Source organism: Hemibagrus wyckioides, linkage group LG07 (genome assembly GCF_019097595.1).
Source record: "Hemibagrus wyckioides isolate EC202008001 linkage group LG07, SWU_Hwy_1.0, whole genome shotgun sequence".
Taxonomy (NCBI): Eukaryota; Metazoa; Chordata; class Actinopteri; order Siluriformes; family Bagridae; genus Hemibagrus; species Hemibagrus wyckioides.
Window position 1 is genome coordinate 19437772 of NC_080716.1, and position 21966 is coordinate 19459737.

The 21966-nt window shown below is 39.5% G+C and overlaps 1 protein-coding gene across 5 annotated transcripts in view; it reads right to left on the bottom strand.

Moving 5' to 3' along the window:
• nhsl2 (NHS-like 2) overlaps nucleotides 1-21966 on the bottom strand; it is a 69546-nt gene that overhangs the window by 26477 nt on the left and 21103 nt on the right. The window contains exon 1 of one of the 5 annotated variants that reach the window (XM_058394172.1): nucleotides 5824-6150. The exons of 3 other annotated variants lie outside the window; for them this stretch is intronic. In XM_058394172.1, the coding sequence (XP_058250155.1) occupies nucleotides 5824-5905 (82 nt within the window). In that variant the 5' untranslated portion in view covers nucleotides 5906-6150. Of the gene's footprint in view, nucleotides 1-1395; nucleotides 1891-5823; nucleotides 6151-21966 lie in introns of those variants that run through there. One more of the 5 variants, XM_058394173.1, reaches the window with a different exon arrangement.

The following is a 21966-nucleotide window of genomic DNA, read 5'->3' on the forward strand; positions in this document are numbered from 1 at the left end:
CACATATGTCTCTTTGGGTTATTTATCTATTTACCCAATATTGGCATGGCACTCATAGTGGAACAGTCTGTCACAGCCAATACACACAACAACACACATAATAGACACACAGGTTTTAACCCTGAGAATGATGCTGTAGTATACATCTCTCTCTCTCTCTCTCTCTCTCTCTCTCTCTGTCATAAGGCCTGTCAGACTGCCAGAACTCGAAGGCTTCATTTAGAAACTCATTTACATAAAAATTCTATGAAGCTTAATTTTCTCTTCCATTCATTTTACATCCATAATTAGCCAGCAGGCTTCTCAAAAAAGAATGTGTGTAGACGTAGCCGTGAGTGTGAGAAGGGTTACAAGGGCAGTTTGTGTGATTATGCGTGTGAGTGTAAATATTTGTGTATGTATGTGTGTGTGTGCATGTATGTGAGTGTGTGTGTGCCTGCGTGTGTTTGTGTGTGTGTGTGTGTGTGTGTGTGAGAGAGAGAGAGAGAGAGAGAGAGAGCAGTGTCTGTGTATTGTCAGTGTTATTACACTATGCTTGTGGATGGCGTGGCTGTGCTGGAATCCAGTGGTGAAATGGGAACAGAGTGAAAACCAGAGCAAAAAATGGGCATGGGGCCCATTTGTGTGTGTGTATGTGTGTGTGCGCGCCTGTCAAGATGCTGCATAACCTCAGGTCACTTTCACGCACATGTGATAAGATTCCATGACTCAAGGCTCCATGAGTGAAGCTTAGCTCTCACGCTCACAGTCTCACTCTTATACACACAGGACGTAACACTGTATAATTTATCAACCAAAAATTACATGTTTTAAATAAACCAGCATCACAGTGGCTAGAACTCATCCCACATTCACCCACAATGCCCAGAAATCTAATACTGCCTGGAGGCTTCAGCATGTTTATAGCATTCACAGGTCATATGACTCAGAATAAGTTTGGAAAAAATGTTATAAAACTACCCAGTAATTGCACATTATTAAAACAGTTGAAGCAGAGTTCTGGATTTGTTCGAAAGTCAATGTAGCATGAGCTGACATAATGGGCGTTCTATCAGGGTATTCATTTTAATGAATAACATTCACCAACAACAAATGCATGCATAAACTTAGACATGGCACATATACGTAAGGAATATATCAATGTCTTAAAGGGAGTTTAGGGAAGAAAAAAACAGTCTAAAGAGACATCTCTATATATCTATTATCTCCTTTCATTTCTACAGCTGTAGATATGAGATGAACTACCACGTCTGCTGCTCATTGTGGACCTGCACACACAGTCTGCTGCCATGAGCACTCCTCATAACACTCAGTGGAATTCAGACTACCTCACAATTTCTGTTTGAAGGTCTGAATATAGTGTCAAAGAGTGAATAATAGAAGACTTCATCCTACCTGCTCTGTTCTTCAAGATGTCTAGCTTTTCCATGGCAATATTCACAATGGAATTGAGAGAGGAGGAGGAGAAGAAGAGAGTGAGACACAGAGAGACAGAGAAGGAGGGACTGAAGACAAAACTAGCGCCATGAAATTGCTCCAGCTAGTTAACATGAAGCAGGAGAGCAAACAGTAGATGAAGTGGAGGAGGTATGTAGGTAAGAAAGATGGATAAATTAGAGACCAAGAATATGGAGAAAGGAGAGACACGGACAGACTCAGAAAAGAGTCAGACTACCTAGAGAAAAAAGGAAACACAGCAGAGGGAGAGAGAGAGAGAGAGAGAGAGACAGAGACAGAGAGAGAGAGAGAGAGGTGGGGGTCTGGATTTGCTTCCTTCACTATGGCACAGTGAAAGGCAGGATACATGAGCTCTGCATGTTTGGGGCTGCTCCCCCGCTCCATTGTGACCACGTTTCTCTTTCCGAACTCACACATGTCTTCCTAAGCAACAGAGAGTGACATATAGCCTAACACACACACACACACACACACACTCCTTGGGTTATGGAGTCTTTACAGATTCTCTACGAAAAATCCACCAGGAACCACAGCTGATGTCCACCTTGAGCTGCAAAACAATACACACAGCCACACGATCACACATCAGCTTAAGAAAAGAGAGTGGGCAAAATGCCAGCGTGACTCAGCAGCTTTATCAAATCCGCGTGCCGTGTGAAACAGCACACCATCACGGTGCTCACACAGCCTGCAGATAAACAGAACAAAATATCAGTGCATCACTGCATGCATAGCAATGAGAAACCTGGAGCATTCAAACACACACTCATGAATGAAGACACACTTAGTAAATTAACCAAAGATTTCCAAGGTCAAACACACACACACACTATCAGTAGGCTGATCCATTGCTGAAAACAACCAGACCAAATATCTGACCCAAACAATCACTCTTTCATGAAAATCTGTCCACCTGCAAACTAGAATTTCATAACAAACCTAGAATTTCACACAATCAAATCATTGTCTCTTTGTATCTGGGGTCTCAAAGTACCCGAGTAGCATAGAGTGTCCTCACAAGAACCTCAAGAAGGTGTGTCATCTGAGCGCATCACGAGTAGAGGTGGGTGGGTTTCAAAAAATCTCATGCTATATTCAAGAGGTGTGTAAAAATAATCCATAGAAATATTCCATAGAAGGAAACAAATCGAAGAATTGAATTGCAACAAAGAAATAACAGCAGTGACGATTACATATAATTGACAAGCTGTAAAAACAGATGTCACTAACACTACAAACTTTTCGTGAAAGTAACATGACTGTAAAAGTATAGCAGACACTAACATATAGCTGTGAATTAATCTTTTAGCTATTAATGATACATAGAGCTGACAAATGTTTAATGGTAATGTGTTCCAGATCTTTGGGAAACCAGAAGGCTGCTTCAGCACTGTTTTTAATTTTCACACACAGAAAGTGGAGTAGGCTAGCATCTAGGCTAGATGATCTCAAAACACGATCTGGAACATATTGTAGACTAGTTTTTCCGACATTCAGAGTTGTAAAATGGTGCATGCTGTAGCATTAAGAGATTTAAAAACTAGTGATAAAATTTTACTGTCACTTCTGAAGGAAAAAAGACAGCCGGTTAGAGTGAGGCTAAAAGGAGAGGAATGTGATCTCTGTCTCTAGTACAGGTTAAGTAATCTTATTGCTCCATTTTGTTGTAGTAGTGGGAATTGAGTGGTGCTTTTTAATATACAATAATAGTCAAAGTGGAACAAAGAAGCATGGATCAGTTTCTTGGCATTTTGTAATTAAACATACTGTAGGGTTTTACACATGCTATGTTTCTTACATAATAAGTCTGTTATATAACTTTTTTTTCTTCAATACCAATTACAATTTCTGTCATCTTTATTTAAAAATGCTATTCATCCAGTAAACAATGGACAGACATTATAGCAGCTTAGAAGAGTACAGTAGTGACATCATCTGGTGTTACAGATCTACAGAACTGTGCTCCAGTGACTGTAATCTTTCACAGTGGAAACATATACAAAGAAAACAAACACAGGCCAAGTACCGAGCCTTGTGGGATACACGATCAGTAACAAGTTTATCTTAGACATAATAAATTACTGCCTTTAAATAGGTGAACTGGAGTGTGTTAAATAGTTAAACACCACCATAGAAAGAACAACTCACACTGCCTGCATTAGATCATTGTGCTACTTTCACTAATGCTGTGTCAGTGCTATGATTTAAATTGAAGCCAGACATCAGTTTCTTCTAAAAAGGAAACTTGAAAACAAGTTTTTTTTACAGGGTACTTACTTCTTAGAGAAATGTTGATATCCACTTTCACTGGTTTGCATGAAAAGCTTAATGACATTAGCTGGCTAAATCATTAGCTTCAGTCATTAGCTTATGCTCAGTGGTCTTGTTTCCCAGTTGAACTCTTGCAACATCCAAGTCAGAAGCACAAACAGGCTAAACGTTTTATTTGAAGGTTATTTCAGATATACACAAATATACCTCAAATATACATTCAGATGTTGACTATAGGCACATAAAGGCTAGTTCTGACAATGACATTGTATAGCCATCTCCTCTTTGCCTTGCTTTTCTCCATCTCTGGCCTTATTTTTCGAAGAAAACAATCATTCCACAGTCATACATAAACTAGAACCTTTTGTATTTTTATATATAAACATTCGCTATTGCATTAATTCATTTTATGACACTTCTACCTTAATGCTTCATGCTGTGGATACACAGACAGATGCTATGACATTTGTTTATGCAGGACTCATGTTGATCCTCCTCTCCTTATTTAACCCAGTGACTAGTATAAACCAAACTGTTCTGCTCATCCAAACCACTGCCATGTGAGTGCCAGTGCTAAGATCAGTGCACTAGTAAATCATAGCTGGTCCTGTGGTGGTTCCACTGATGGACGGGGTAAAGGGGCTTACAAATTTTGCATAGCAACCGTAGGGCTACAGGCTGGAACTGTATGCCTACAGAGCACTACTTTATTATAGGTTTTTCCCAATTTTTATAGTTTTTTTTCAGGTTTAAAATGGGGTCAGTCATAGCAGAGTAAGTGTAATACTGTAATCACATTCAGATGACAAAGGTCTGACTGTGATAAAGTGTATACACACACACACACACACACACACACACACAATCAGCACTTTTCGAATAATATTTAAATAAGATGTGTGTTTGCAAGATTTAAATAAGATGTGTATATTTTTTACATGTAGTACCAGGGTCATGGAAAGACCACCATCACAGTGTAAAAAACACACACACACACACACACACAGACACCACGGCCTGACAAGCAGTGAACAAGCTTTCGATTGACTAGCTTTACCACCTATCTGTCTCCATGACAACTGCTCACTCTTTCTCTCTCTCTCTCTCTCTCTCTCTCTCTCTGGTAGAATGATGTCATGGTAGAGAGAAAAACATGAATGAAATAGCGGCATGCGCATGAGAAGAAAAGTGTGTGCACAGCAGTCTCTTGCTTTATTTCTCATCAAACCAATCACTCCAGCGACAACGCGCACACACATACACACACACACACACACACACACATGCATGCAGTACTCTACTCAAGGTTGCCACCATCCTTTTTCCACGGTGCATAGGGTTCAGCAGAGGGTGAAATTCTGATGTGATCTGATGCACATGGCCCATCACTGAGCTGCATACACAACTGCACACAAGACAATACACACTCTGTGCTAACACAAGCTGCACACTCATACACTGAGGCACAGGAACATAGTACCGTCTGACCAGATACACAGACATCAGGTACAGGAGCAAGACAATAAATAGGTATTCACACACCGTGGCAGAACAGCAGAACTATATATAGATGGATAGATAGAGAGAGAGAGAGAGAGAGAGAGAGAGAGAGAGAGAAAGCGCTATATGTAGAACTATATGTCCTGTATATACTGGATACGTAATGTGGTAGTGTGTGTGGTGATATCAGAGGTTAGTGTCAGTGCCAGGTTGTGCTCGGCCACATAACCCTGTGCTTGTTCAGCTGTGTATGGACTCAATTCACACACACACACACACACACACACACACACACAGGGTTACACTGTCACACCTGACACTGACACTAACCTCTGATATCATCACACAAAGTCTCTCACTCTCTCACAGTTACATACTCACACACACACACTTACACACACTTGTATTCTGACACACACTCACATTTTCACAGGACTGTCAGCAATGACAAAATTATAAAAAAAGAAAAAAACAGACATGAGGTGATGAAACAAAATGAGATTCACATAAACATATCAATGTACGCATGTATGGATGTAAAGGAACATCTGGTATGTTACTTGTGCAAAATGTGTGTGTGTGTGTGTACTGTACCTGTTGCCCCTTTAGTTTTGTGCCTCCCTTTAGCCCGGCGTTGGGAATTGCCCATGGTCCCGTGTTTCCTGTCCCAAAACATCACCTCATCCCAAGCTCACGCCCCAGCGAACTGACAGAGTCTGACAGACAGCGTTGTATGTGTGTGTATGTTTGTGTGTGAGAGAGAGATTGCTGCTCCGTGTGTGCACGTTCGGAGCAGAACGGTCTGCAATCTGGAGTGTATTTGTTTGTGTGAACGCGAGTGCATGCAAGTGTGTGAGTGTGTGAGAGAGAGATAGAGAGAGACAGCATGCATTCACATCTCTCATAAATTCCAGCCAGTGAGAGAGCTGTGCGTTCACTTCATTGAGAGCCAGGGAGGGCTTGACGTATAGAACAGGTCTGTATGGAAAAGAAAGGAAGAAAGAGAGAGAGAGAGAGAGAGAGAGAGAAAGAGAGAGAGAGAGAGAGAGAGAGAGAGAGAGAGAGAGAAGGAGGGAGGGAGGGAAGGATGGGGAGGAAAGAGAGGTGAGCCGAATACCGAGAAGGGTATAAGGGGTGTGTGAAACACAGACAGAGTGTGAGAGGAAAAAGAAGGAGGGGGCTGCTTTATCACTACTGAGTGCTTCTCAAGGAGAGGAGGAGCTACTGCAGCTGGATAGAGAGAGAGAGAGAGAGAGAGAGAGAAATGAGGATGGAAGGCAGGGATGATAGAATTCGTTAGGAAAGAGACGCAGCAGAGGAGAGGTAGAGAGAGCTGACAAGAAAGGAGGGCTGTAAAGAGAATGTAAAAGGAAAATCAGAGAAGCTGAAGAGCAGAATACTGAGTGCTGAGAAAAGGGGCACAGATGAACAGGATAGGCAAAAGGTAACGGACAGACAGGGACTGGAAAGGAAGACAGGAGGAAGGGAGGGGCTGCCACAGAGAGGAGTGCTGGAAGGCAATGGCACTGATGGTGTTCTGCAATCACTGACTACACACACTCACACATACACACAATCATAAACACACTCATCAACCTAGCTGGACATAGTGCACTGGCATTTTTAACAAAAGATCAGTGCTTAGGACAAGACAAAGAAAAGCCTGACAAGGAATGAGGGATAATAAATGTGGATGGATGCCTGTTATTACTCAAGGGTAAGGGTTATGGTTAAGGCTGCCAATACACACACACACACTGCAGTGGAGAAAGGGCAGGTCCCTCCCTTTACTGCAGCCTGAAGCTTAGCATTCTGAACCACAGCACCACTCTGCATTATCAATTCATCACATACAGCTGTCTGGTAAACATCACACACACACACACACACACACATAATCACAGTACACTTAGCCAAAATCTACAAATTAAGAGTGCTATCAATTGACGTATAATGCTAAACATTGGTAATGCAGAGAAAATGTATAGATTTTATTTAAATGTACATACTCAATACAGCAAAGTCATCAGGCAATACAAGACAACAACCCAAGACTCTTAGCAGACAGTCAGTAATTGTTTATTTCTGAGTTCTACAAAATGCCATGAGTTAAACAGCAGCATGCTTAAATACAGTGCATCTGGTGTTCATATCAGGGGTTGTGTTGTGTCTGTTAACATCAAAAATCATCAGAATATGTCAAATCTCAATTCATATTCATGTAGCTTCTCAGAACAATATCAGCCCCATGTTGGTACCTGGCATCAGTGCATTCGCAGTCCATTATCTGACTATAAAATGTGTTATTTAAAAAATGTTTAGATGTAGAGTTTAGATGTAGTCTAGAGTCACTGCAGTTACTTATTAATCTTACCCAGTTAAGGTCATTCTGTTTCTCCCACACTCACAGGTCGTAATCAGAGTTGCCCCATAGTTGCACACAGCATCAGCTGCAGCATGCCTCGTTATCAATCAGCTCTGAACACACTCCACTGACAACAGCCTCTCTGAGTGTCCATCAATCTCTCTCTCGCGCTCTCTCTCTCTCTCTCTCTCTCTCTCTCACACACACACACACACAAATGTATTTTAATCTGAAAGTAATAAATGGGCAGCATGATGGCACAAACCTGAGCTCAGGGTCACTGTGCAGAGCTTTTGTGCATGATCTCCATGTGTCCTCATGGGTTTCCTCCCTTCCATTAGGTGGATTAGCTATGCTCAATTGCCCCAAAGCGAGAAAAATCATGAATGTGTCCTATCCAAGGTTCCCAGGTTAAGCTCTAGATCCACTGCAACCCTGACCATGATCATGTATTTACTGAATTTAAACGAATCAATGAATCAATGAACGTCTATAAATGACTGAGATGGGAACTTGATACATACTGACAAGTATATCTTGTTTAAGAGCTATAAAACAGACATTCTTAAGACTGTTGTCCAGATAAACTTACAGCCTGCCTATAGACCTATAGACCCTTGATCCCAGTCCAGCAACACTTCACCTTTTTGTGTCTTTTGCTTATTATAAAGTGGACTGTGTAAAAAAGAGAGGTGTATGTGTGTGTGTGTGTGTGTGTGAGAGTGTGAGCATTCAGGGTGGAGGGTAGGTCTGGAGTAGCAGCCATCTGGCCTGCAGAGATTATGGATAATTAGTCCCAAATTAATAATCCCACAATCACACATTGTATCTGTTGTTCAGAAAGAAGGATTATTAATAGTTTGACCTTAAAATACCTGACCAAAAACATGAGATTCCACTTCAACTACAAACAGCACACATATGCTTAGTGTGAATACAAATAAGGGAAAATAACCTTAAATGTCTGTCTTAAATATACACACAGACACTTTTTATATGTGTGGCATGGGACTAATTTGGGCTCACAAATTAATCTAAAATGTGCCAATGTCAGAGTTTCCATTATGGCAGCAATCAGTCCTCCCCAAAGACAGGGGAAGGAAGGGGCAGAGGACACAGGACAGAGCTGTTCCCCCTTACACACCACAGACCAGGGGTGATGTACGGCTTCACAAACACACAGAGTGTAGCTAGTTTACACACACACACACACAGAAAGAGTAGGAGAACAAGACAGAATGCTTATCCTCTCATATCCTGTTTAACCTCCAAACACACACACACACACACACACCCATCCACACAAACACACACACACAGACACACACAGTATATAACATATTCTACATTCAGTGCTATTTCGAAACAATAATGTTATTGCTCTGAGGCAGACAGTATTATTCAGCATGTCTTCAGCACTTCCTGCTTATCTTGTTTAAAACAGTCCACACACAGACTGGCAGCTGTAGACACTTTCTAAGCTAATGGTCTCAGTGTACAGGTTTCTAAAGATCTGAAATTGGGAAGGAAAAATGCCTTTGTCATATCATACCAATAGGTGGAAAAGCACTATTAGAACTGTAATAGGTGCATAGTGTAATTATAAAATATACAACTATGCAACAGGATATAAAGAACATTTTGAGCCATTTATCAGATGTTTTTCAAATAAAATTCATGAGCACTTAAAACATGTAGGGAAATATGTTAAATGCAAACCATTTTTCAAACCCGTGTTTCAAGTCTGCAATTATGTTGTTTCATACAAATAACTCTTCAATTTAAACCACACAAACATTACTGTTCTATCATATGTGCTTTCATGTAGCTTGTATTTGTACTTTCAAAGGCATTTAACCCTGCTTGTTCAGGCTTTTAAGGTGGCCAAGCACCAAAGGTGTGTAGTTATACCTGTTACTGTATTTCACATGCACCTTCTCAATTGTGCAGCATTTATTCAAGAATGATAGGATGTGAGAATCTACAGTCTGGTCTACAAAGAAATCAGTCCTAGCCTCTGGTCCATACCAGTCATATACAGTAGGCTTATGATTGACGGAGATGCTTTTGTTTCTGGTTCTACAAAAGTAAAAACAAATCTCCTTTTTATAATTTGATAACAATAAAAAAGATAATGTGTTCCTGTCTAGTGCATTTATAGCAGCTGCCTCTTCTCAGTACTCCTGGTCTACAAGATGAAATCAAGCAGTGACTTATAGTGGAGGTAGAAATCTCTGAGAAATCTCTGAGTTGTGTTGTATCAGTTGTGTTGTCAGTATGACAGCAAAGGCTGAAAAATGCTCAGATAATTGATAGCAAAGCTGACATTCAGCTGTTATCTTGAGACAAACAGGGTCTTGCTGAAGAACTGCAAGTGAAAGAATAAGAACAGGACAAAAACCCACATTAGTGTTGGATATGTGTGACACACACACACACACTTTCAAAACGGATAAGTGCAAGCCTCTCTTGAGTTCCAGAAGGAACAGCTGTGTGTTGTGGGTCACAATACAAACTACAAGAGAGCTATCCTACTCTCTGTCCCTGTTTCTCATACTCACAAACTGAATACCGCATGGTGTGTAGCAGCTGCTCTCACAGCTGCACTCACACTCTTGCTTCCAATCAAGCAATACAGTGTGGGAACGAAAAGCAAGATCCCAAGTCATGTATCAGTTCTTCCCCTCCCTCTGTTTCCGAATAATAACCATAATAACGATGATAATGTGCTGAGATAGACCATAAGCTTTCTCACGGAACTTGAGCGGCTTGGATTGCACAACTGCTTTTCCTTCACCATCATCAAACTCTCGTGAACTGACGTAACAGCGTAACTATTCATTTAGCCTGAATAATGAGCTGGATGCAGGAGCTGTGGATGCATTAGAGGCACAGACCTGCCCTTCTAAACACTGCCAAACTCCACACAGTAGCAGATCAATCACAGTTACTGTCAGCGCCTTTAACCCACTCTGTTAAATAGGCTTCTTTTTACAGGATGGACCATCAAATCGAAGGTGTTTACAGCACATACCACTCAGCCATTTAGTCAGACTCATAATATATGGTCAGAACTTACATTGCCAAAAATCTGGTATCTGTGACAAGCTAAGAAGAAATAATTGCTAAAGGTCCATCAATTTCAAAAGGCCATGAGATCATGATTTACCTTACAGCTGCTCAATTACAGTCCAGATAACCATCTCAAATATCATCAGCTGATCCCGAGATTGTATGCATGGTGTGTGTGTGTGTGTGTGTTTGTGTTTGTGTTTGTGTGTGTGTCTATGTGTGTTTTTAGTGCATAAAACCCAGAGAAGCAGCCATCTGCTATGTGGATGAGGATTACGGATAATTAGTCTCAGATTAATAATCCCACACCAGGAAGGACTGCATGGAGCCTAGCGATCACAGCATGTACATATCTCACAGACGGCTGGATTACACAGCAAAGCAGCTCCAACGCTTCTCCATCCATCACACCATTCTCTCCTTCTGTTAGCCCACTTTCCACTGACATTCACTTCTTTATTTCATTCTCTTCTCTCTTTCATTATGCAGTCTTTTTCTGTCACTTCCAGTCTATCTCTCTCTTATTAAAGTCAGCCATGCAGTAGAGGATTAGGGGATTGTTATTCCAGCTGAAATGTGCGCTTTACTGGAATTAAATGCTAGCAGACGATGTCTAGAAGCACAGAAGTTTAGAGTAGGACATTTGGTTTGTGTGATGATGTAGCAAGATGTAAACGAGACCAAGATTAAATGGTATAGCTGTAGGACAAAGTATGGGATTTCCAACAGTTCAGCAAATGCTTTGAAGCTACATTCCTTAACTAGTTCACTGACTGATGGATTGATTATCCCATATGTCTCAGTTCAGGCCATTGATCCCTGACCCAAAGCTGTATAGTTCATACAGAAGTGTGTAGAGCAGTATGACGAACTGACCCCAGCTGCTTTGGAAAAGGCAAGATTTCTCATAAAATCAAAAATCCATACATTCTTCTGAGACCAATTCATCAGTACTCTTCTCACAAGTATAGAGTCGAAAAAAGTTTACAACACTGTGATCAGCATATAGAAGAAGGTCTAGTTGTACTGTTAGATAAAGGGTATTATGGATATTTTCCCCTTTACCTTACACACACACACACACACACACACACACACACTCAGCATTACATAAACCCTGTGTGAGCAATAACACCTCTGCCTTATTCGCACGTCTTTGGTCTTCAGTGTCCCAGCTTCTTGTCTTTATTTCTCACTCTCCCTCCCTCTCATACACACCCAGTACACTAAACACACAAAATGTCTTATTCACCCATCCCACACTTCTGATCATCTGATGTTCCTGAAAAAACTTTCAGTAACGACAGAGGTGTCAAAATTCATTTACACTTTGATGCTTGCTTCAGCTACATCTGTAGGATAGACTTTTTTTAATGCTCTAGTAAAATAATGATTTTGGGGGTTTTTTAAGCTGCAAACTGCCTTTGAAACTTTTCCGTTTTGTATGAGTGTTAAATATGTGTAAAGCAGCTTAATGACGTGAAGATGCGTAATGTGTGTGTCCTGGAATATGCTGCCTAAGCTCTGTAATACTATGGGGTTCAAGGGTATAATTAGGTTTCCATCTTGAAACTGGACCCCCAGTCAGGTCATTAGTCTAGCACCATGCTCTCACACACACACACACACAGACTTGTTTTCCCCCAATCCTTCAAAATCAAACATTCACCAAGTTAAGCACACCTCAATCAGCCTGTAAAGTTGGAGGAAGTTCTGGGGTGTGTACACATGGGTAAGAAACTAAAAGTCAGGAATTTGTGAGGGAGCTATTATATTTGTATGAGCTTTACTCACAATGTGACCTTGATGAGCCACAGACATTCTGAACATTCTGTCAATAATACTCAGAGCCATATGCCATGGACCCAAACATTACCACCATCTGGAATTTAAAGGACCTCTCATTTTGTACAAAGCTAATATTATTCAAATGTAGTTATGTACAAATTCAATCTATATTTTTAAATAAAATTAGACTGATTAGTAGATGCTAGAATTTGTATGTCCACTGCATTTTTGTTTTTGTTTATTTGGGGGGTTCTTTTCAGTCTCAGGGCAATGGGAACAAAATGACAAGCAAGACTGGTCAGTATTATTACTATGTTTAGTGTATGTATATCAATAACACTATATCTGAAATGTGGAAAATAAAATTCAATTAACTGCCTTCACATATAGATTCTGCTGACATGAATTGTGATTTATGAATTAAAGACATATTAATCACTGTTTAAGTGTAGACTGTCACAGACAAACAAACATATTCTGACCCAAGGGGCAAAGAATGGATTGTGTGCAATAATCTTTAGGGTCCAATTCTGTACCTTAACACTCTTTCCCAGAAGCCAAAAATGGAATTTGAGGCTGTTTTGTTGTGTCAGCTTTGAATTTCTTCATCATGTCACACTCCACAGCGGTGGTTAATAGCTCAAATTAAAGTAGACACACAGGGATTTAAGAGTAGTGTTAATGCTTTTTTATGCTTTTGCCTTAGGAGTAGTGTAGTGTGTGTGTGTTTCTGTTTTTATCTAGCCTACTAGGGCCAATAAATTGATAGAAATTCTCCAAAAAAAAGGTGTTTTTTCACACAAATGTTTCTATCTTCAGTAAACGGTGATATAAAACCTGTTTCTGCTCTCTGAGATGCCATAAGCATCAAAAATTTGAAGACATTATCTGATGAAAATGCCTAACCCTGAAAACCAACAGTGTCCTGACTAATTTTATATCAGACTTATGGCTATAAAATAATATAATTTCTTCATACTAATTCAAGTCAATTTCCATGCACTGGTAAGAAGTAAATGAATTGTAATGCTACTTTGTATTCTCTAGGTCCTCTGTTTATATGGATAAACCAAAGAATGGGAACAGGGTTTTAATACGAGTGGAAGACAAATGCAGCAGAATTTACCACAAATTCATAATTGAAATACACACAGTAGTAATATATACACACAAACGACAATAAAAGATTAAGTCTAAAACTAAATGTGAATATAATTTTATCTTAAATCAGTACAGTTCCTTTAGGAAGTAAAAAAAAAAAAACCTACTGTGATTAAAGAACTTTCCAGAAACCATTTTTTTCCTACCGCCATATACAGAAAGCGAGGGATTTCAACAGGTCACACCACTTTAATCCAGTGTGATCACCTGAATCTGATTTCTCGCATCTCTGATTTTCACATTACTCTAGCTGTCAATCATCCTTGTATACGATCTCATATCATTTATGAGTTATCAGATTCAGAAAGCTAATGAATTAAAAGTAACTTCTGTAAAAGAGATGCAACAGAAACTCTTCCAAACTTTCGCCAAAGAAAGAACTGCATAGTCATGTAACTGTAGATCTGAGTATACCATAAAATAATGCCTTTTTTCAGAGAGCTGACTCTAGGTGTTGACACTCACCTGCAGCTAAAACTTGAATCCACTTGGCATTAAGAGACAGAGGAGAGAGGAGAAGTCATGTTCTGTCCGATCCCTGATACGGAATGGTGGGAGTGGGGTGCAGACAGGGGGGAATGAGTTTGGGGGCTTAGAGGGAAAAGAAGGAGGGGTGTCTTGGGCCAGAAGGAGGGAAGAACAAAAAAAAGTGAGGGAAGAAGGAAAAGAAAGCTTGCTTTTTCTTTTTTTTCCTCCTGACATACTTAAAATTAAATCCCTTAAAAGTTAAATCCCTGTGGGAGTTTGTTAGAAAGACACTGGCTCAATGTTTATCCTTCCTCTTTCCATCTCTTCCTCTTTATTATTACATTCATCCTTTTTTAGCCACTTACTGAGAGTTCTGAGAGCTGTGTGTGTGTGGGCAAGGGGTTCAATCCTCTTACATTCAGAATGAAGAACTTATTGAATCCTGAAGACAGAGAGAGCAGAGTACAAAAAAAAAAACTAGACAGACACTAAAGGGCATCCAATGTTGAGCTTTACATTTTACATTTCTTCCTCTAGTGAAAGTGAAAATTACTTCTGCCTCCCGAAGCTAAAATTGATTTGCAACCCTTTGCCTATAACACACAAGGGCACTACTTTGTTGCTCTAAGACTTGAATAATATTATTTCACTGTGCTCAGGGTTTAAAAAAAAAACAACTACAAATCCAAGCGATGGATGAAAAGAAAGACGGGATGCGTTTAAGCAGAAACAGATTAGTGAAAGGATGGATAGAGGGGTAGAAACAAGATTCATAGACGAAACATTCTACAGTAGCTTTCGGGGGAAAAAAGTGAGCCAATCAGAAGTAGCCATCACGGTAAAGAAGATATTAGCTGGTAAGAAAGGCTCAGTGATGCGGACCTCGTCGCCCCTCATACCCCACCCCCACATGCCTCCACATACCCGCACAGAATATATTTCTTTAGACTCACATACGGAGTTTGTTTGATCAGACTGACTTTTATGGCTGAACAGGGAAAAAAGCAAGACGTGGAGGACGAGAAAGAAGAAATGCACAAGAAAAAGAGGTGGAATAGGTTCTAAGAGTCTGATAATGCATACTAATATGAGAGAGAGAGAGAGAGAGCGAGAGAGAGAGAGAGACTGAGAAACACATTCAGAGGAAATTTGAGCCCAGTAGAGAAGCAGACTGTGCTCATGGAAAACAAAGGGTGTCTGTGATAGAGCAGGGTTCTAGCAGATACATGAGAAACGTCATGGGTGGGCGAATGGAACCCAAGATTGTGGGCAGAGAGTGAGTCAGGACCATGTTGCGATGCTCACTTCTCCACCGCAACAACACCTGGCTCTTTACTCAGCCGCAGAAAGTCTCAGCTGGCAGTAAAAGGAGGGAAATGTGAGAGGGGGTTAGATGAGGAGAGGGGGATGAATAAACCAGTGAAAGACCGCCCTCTACTCGGCCATTTGAGAGGATTAACATTAGGAAAGAGATTCCCGCCAAATCTGTTTTCTCTCTGTCTCTCGTTCCATCTCGTCCTCTTCCTTTGAAGAAGCAGTCGGTGATTTTGGAGGAAGTTAGCTAATGCTGCCTTTGTGTCAAATGGGAGTAACCATAATTACCAAAGTTTATATCAACATCTGAGTGGGAACGGAATCAGAAAATGAGAACATGCCATGCATCCAAGGAGCTAAAGCCTTAAAATATTTCTAATTATAATGAATTTCAGCTGATGCATATTAATGCTTGCTAATTACAGTTGAAAACTACAATCAGCATGTAACCTAGTAAGCAATGTGACATTACAGGAACACTTTTAGGAAGAAATAATAGGAAGCTTTCCCCCCCTTCCTTGCTTTTTTTTTTTTTTATAACAGCCCCATCCTGTTTTCTTCAAAGACATCAGACATAACATTAAAACTGCCTGCCAAATATTGTATAGGTCCCACTAAAGCTATTTGTGCCACCAAAACAGCTCATCCCACAGTGCATCTTGGTGCCATCTCTTCCCCAGATAAGCAACACACGTGTCTGGCTCTCGACATGATTTTAAGGAAAAAGGATCAGACAGGCTAGTCTTCATGTCAGTGAGCCTTGGGTGCCCATGACCATATCGCAGGTTCACTGCTTGTCTTTTTGGTAGATACTAACCAATGCATACCTGGAACACCTCACAAGACCTTCTGCTATTGAGAAGCTCTAACTCATCTAGTCATCATTATTTGAGCTTTGTCAAAGTTGCTCACATCCCTACACTTGCCCATTTTTCTGCTTCCAAAACATAACCTTCATTTCATTTGCTGTCAAATATATTCCACCCCTTAACAGGTGCCAGCGTAATGAGAAAATCAATCATCACAATTACTATTAAGGTTAATTTCTCACCAGGATAAACAAAACACCCCCTCACTTTGGAATTCATAATTCTCCTCAACTCTTGATCTCTTGAACCCTCGGAGTTCAGCATCAAATCATCATGGCTGTACACAGCATCAGCAGCAAACAAATTTGCACTTCTCTTCTTACACTGAAATTAAAATCTATAACAGTGACTATGCAGTTTGCTGTTTCATAAAGTAAATATACATCACTCATCACAGTTAGCTGGCTAGCTTGTTGTTAATAAGAGGCATCCACATTTTTTCTCCCACTTTGTAAATTAAATTCCAAAATGTTCCAAGATCAGTCACATGCAGAATAAGTGAATGCTATAACTGAACTACTGAATGCTATTGCACCAGACGTGTACACTGACTCCACAGGCAAAATGACTGACAGGCAAGTAGAGACGCCTCTTTGTCCTGATTGGTTGGATGTTGGTGGTCTACATTTATTTATTTATTTCTCTTGATTACAGATCCTGGGGCACCACAGAGACTGTAGATTTTTTTCCTTGTTTGTAATAACGCAATAAGATATGCAAGCAGTAATTTAGCGATGGCCCTGTGCAGTTTTGTGGAGCGATTTAAACAGCAGGCTTGTTATAATGAGGTCACATGGGACTTGTGAGTCACCCGTGCAATGGCTAGTGGATGTTTACAGATTTTAAAACACAATTTAGCTACCATCCCACATTAAGACTGTTTAAATGCTGATCATTGATCAGGCATGTTGATCTATGCACTCTACTGTGCTAAACACATTTAATTTATGCTTTTGCCTTAGACCTGTCCATTAAGCCTGGTGTCCCAAGACCTGTCTTCCCCACCATGCCTATTTACTTTAACTGTATTTTTTTTAAAATAATTTTGTAATTATTATATAGTCTGTTATATTATAATGCAGTGAATAACTGAATAATTATCTATTAAGGGCAGACTTTGCCTAGTCAAAGAGCTGAAAATTAACAATGAAAACGGCAAAGGATCATGTGTGTACACAAAGCTCACGGCCCTAAGGCTTTAACAAGCGGTGCTCTTCTGCCTCTTAGTGGACTCTAGTGGCCCTGCAAGCAGCATTACCTCACAACACCACCTCACATCTATGTTTCTTTCCTTGATAATACAAGACAGACAGACAGATGGCCATGAAGTGTGATCTGTGATGAACTGCGTTCAATCAAAGCCAGTACACTTATTATGCACATGTTGAATGGGTTCATTTCCAGTTGTGGAAGCTATGAAACATTTTTCTGTTTTTCTTATATCCTTTTAGGGGCAAAGACACACAGAGACAGCATTTAAGCAAGCAGCTGCAGAGAGACAATGCCAAATCACAATCAGCTAAATAGGTTTCAGCATTCTACATTTTAATGCATCCATCCTTTATTCTTTCCAAACAAATCAACTAACATCCTGGTCCATCTTTTGTCCAACTCATGAATGAACAAAAAATAAAAATGAAAGCAACTAGGTCAAGTATTGAATACCAAAATAATTCAATATCAAGGTCAAATAACTAGCTTAAAAAACAGGGGATATTTTTTTAGTTTTCTGTGTACCAAGCATTGAACAAGTGCACAGTTAAAGACAGAAAAGTTGAGCCAGAAAGACAGAAAGAGTTAAGCCGATAAATCAAGAGACGTGTAAAATCACAAACACACTATTGCTATCTCAATAAACTCTTATTTACCTGTTAAGTGACACTGTAGGTGTTCAAGCCTCAGGTCTCTTCTCTCATCAACACAGTCTGACTGACTGACAGAGGTTCTTAGATGTATCAGCACATGAACATATAATGTGTTCCAAACAGATACAGATAAAGATATAAAGAGGCGGAGCAGTATTGGTATGTCTGGTTTCAAATGACCAAAGTTCACTGGAAGTGTGCATTGGGTGCAAAAGAACAGAACCTGTTGAGCAATGCATTTACAGCATTCAGTTATATATCTTGAATAACTTCCTGTTACTAAACTACTAGTTTGTTTATATGTTGAAAATAGAGAAATATTTTAGAAAATATTGCTGGCAGGTAATAACTAAAATGAATACTTAAGAGCTTGAGTGATGAGGCTGAGGTTGAGGAACTGTCAGAGCCAGATGGTGTGTGAATAGGGTTCATAACTTTAAAAAAGATCTTGTCTATTTTAGGTTTTATCTATCTATCTATCTATCTATCTATCTATCTATCTATCTATCTATCTATCTATCTATCTATCTATCTATCTATCTATCTATCTATCTATATATAGGGAGAGAGTGAGAGAGAGAGAGCAAGAGAGCTCTGTAGTCTCAGTCATTGACTGATGTGGAGTCAAAAGTTGTTTCTCTTGCATACACAGGAAGCATAAAAATAGACACGCTCACACACACACCTGTCCACACTGCAGACAAAACCAGTTTAAATCTGGACTGCATCCTACACAATGCCTGGAGACCACAACAGTTCCAAGTCAATACAGACACTCTCTCACACGAGCACTTACTCTGACACACTGAGTAAATGAGGGATACATGAGATTATAGGACACACACTTACACAACTATAGAGTCTGAGTGTCAGGGATATGTGTGCCGCCTCCACATTCTCTCACACACAAACATTCACACGCACACACCCTCTTCATGATGCCTAGTTTAGCTGCGCAGGCTCCCAGCTGCCTTCTCTTTCAGAGCAGCACATAAAGCTAGCTCTATCTCCACTCACAACTCCCTTTAAACTCAATTAGCCTGTCAACTGCTCTTTCTCTCACCACATCCGCCTTGATTCCTCTCTCTCTCTTCACCTTTCTCTCTATTGCTCTTCATTACTTTATGTATTCACTTTGATTTCTCGTCTTCTCAGCATCTAGGCTAATCTAATAAAATAATAACTGAAGAAAGTGCTTAAGATTTCCCCGCTCTTTGCTCCTTCTGCCAAATCTACTTTCTGTAATATAGTGTTTCCAAAAATCTCCTGATGTGGTGCATTAACCAACAATTATGACCAAGTGCAGTGCATGAGATTAGCAGATTTCTAAAACATGCTGGGAATCAGGTATGTGTTTATATTTAAAGCCTGTTCAGAGACTGTTCTAGGTGTAACTGCGCTGTGTTTATGGGTCTTGGGCCTGTCCCAAATAAGTAGTGTGAACTGGAAGGGAAAGTGGGAAAGAGAGAAATGAAGGGAATAAATAAATCTCACTGAACATGTTAAGTTGAGTTCACAGGGCTACATTACACTATAAAAACCTTCTTTATAACAACTGACATTAACCTAAACATTAAAAATGTCAGTAGACAAGCATCACCTGTCATAAAGACTGATTACGGCCATGTTAAGTCTAGTGACAAATTTGTGTTGGTATAACGTTATGTCATGACACTTTCCAGACTGGCTTAAGTTAAAACATCATGACAGCTGACGCTGCAGTTTAGTAGACTTTTGATATATGGGTCACACAATGATTATAAAGTGGCAAAGCTTGTTATTTAGTGGTTAATTGGAAAAATTAGCAAAAGTGACATTCCCAAAATACATATTGCAGTGTCTCTTGTACTTGGCAGGAACATCCACATGAAAAGCAGCTGTATTAGACTGTTACATAGTGAAGGTTAGGACATTTACCCTCACTGCAGTAATGACAGAGGTCTGTATATATTTCTGGCTCTTAAGTAGATGAGTTTATTTTTGCTGTTTATAATGATAATAACTAATGACTATAATCATGACACACTAATGACACACATTTCCCTTAACCATAATTAGTTTATTTTGACTATTTCTAGAATGTTTAGATTAACTACACCATCTGTAAAGACATAATTGTTTATTTTGCCTCTAAATGAGCATTTTTAGCAGTTATTTTGATGCATGACTATGCCCCATCATCACTATTATGTGACATAACAGAAATACACAGTAACTTATCATGATGATGATGTACGAATATCAGTGAAAATTATGAAGACAAATTAACATCAAACTTAAAGCAAGTAGTCTTTATGACCAGTGAGATCTGTTGAAATAAGCCTTTATCAATCCGCACAGGATTTCCATTTTTTGTGGTTGTTGGCCAAACATGCTTGATTTTGCTGTGGGTTTGTTTGTTTTTTTTGTTTTGTTTTTGTTTGTTTTTATCAAAATTTTTGAGGCGACTTATATAGTTTTTGTTCTTTTTCGCATTAAACTACTTGGAACAGTGAAACTGTAAGAACATGATTCTTCCTTTAATCTGTATGGTAATTTTGAAAAATTACAAACTCTTCCAAATGTTGCAGAGTTTGTTTGATTTTTTGTTCATTTCTACAATTGCAAAATCATGAAATCAAGGACAAACTGCTTTATTAATCTTTTTAGAGACAAGTGTTCCACTTGCTGCACTAATTTTCCCACACAACTTTTTTCTGTTGTCCTGAATGTTTATGGATTTTCTTTTTTTATCACTCATCACACATTGTTTGACTTTACATAGACCTGTATACTGTGTGTGTATTTCTATGTGTTGCACTATGGTCCTGAAGAAACAACATTTCGTTCTAGTGTATACATAGACGAACTGGTGGAATGACAATAAAAACCTACTTGAATACTAATGTATGCTTTTGTTATGTAGTTCGTAATGCAGCCCTATAAACGACACACATTTGTGAAAGCTGACTGATTCTTTTGAATCGCTTTACCTGTTAGATAACATATTTTATGTTACTGTGTGTTTCTCTGGAGTTTCCTCTATAGTTTCTCTAGTATCAGCCACGCCGCTGATTCTCAGGAACAAATGATGACATTCCAGTGACATTCCACACAACTCTTCTTCCGCAATTAAACACACAAACATTAAAACACACAAACTGCTGCAGGCTTGGAAATCCAACACGTCCAAAGTCAGCTGTTCAAATCTACAGGCAGAGATGGGTATTTTTTATTGAGATAATATTACTGAGTAAAAGTTACACAAACAGTGCATTGCTTATCCTAATTCTGTTACTCTAACCACTTCACCCTGACCTACAGCTAATGGAGAGCCTGCTGAGTGATGCCTTAAAGAAGTGTGTGTGTGTGTGTTTCTTTCAATGACAAGCCTCTGGGCAAAGACTGTAGCCTATCCCATAATGCCTCTCTCTACCCATACACCCACTCATATAACCTTCTGTCACCACAGTTAAATCTGCTACAGCTCAGTTTGTGTGCATAAGAGAGAAAGTGGAAGAGAGAGAAAAAAATGATAAGAGAGTGGCAGCACTAGAGAGGCAGGCAATAAAATTATGAGGTCCCACTTTATATAACAGAGATAGTAGTGTCATTTTCACATAATAGAGAAACTGAAAATTATACATTATTAAAGATTGAACGTGGGCGAAAATATTTCATCTCTTGTTTAACGTAGTAAGTTGATATGGCGGTTGTCCCAATGTCATGTTTTATATATTGAGTGGGTCGATTTGTTTTAGTGTGTGTGTGCTCTTTATCTAAAAATATGTTACATTTACAATCCCACATAGTAACTCTATTCTCAGCCTAGCTCAGCTGCAATGAAAACATATGC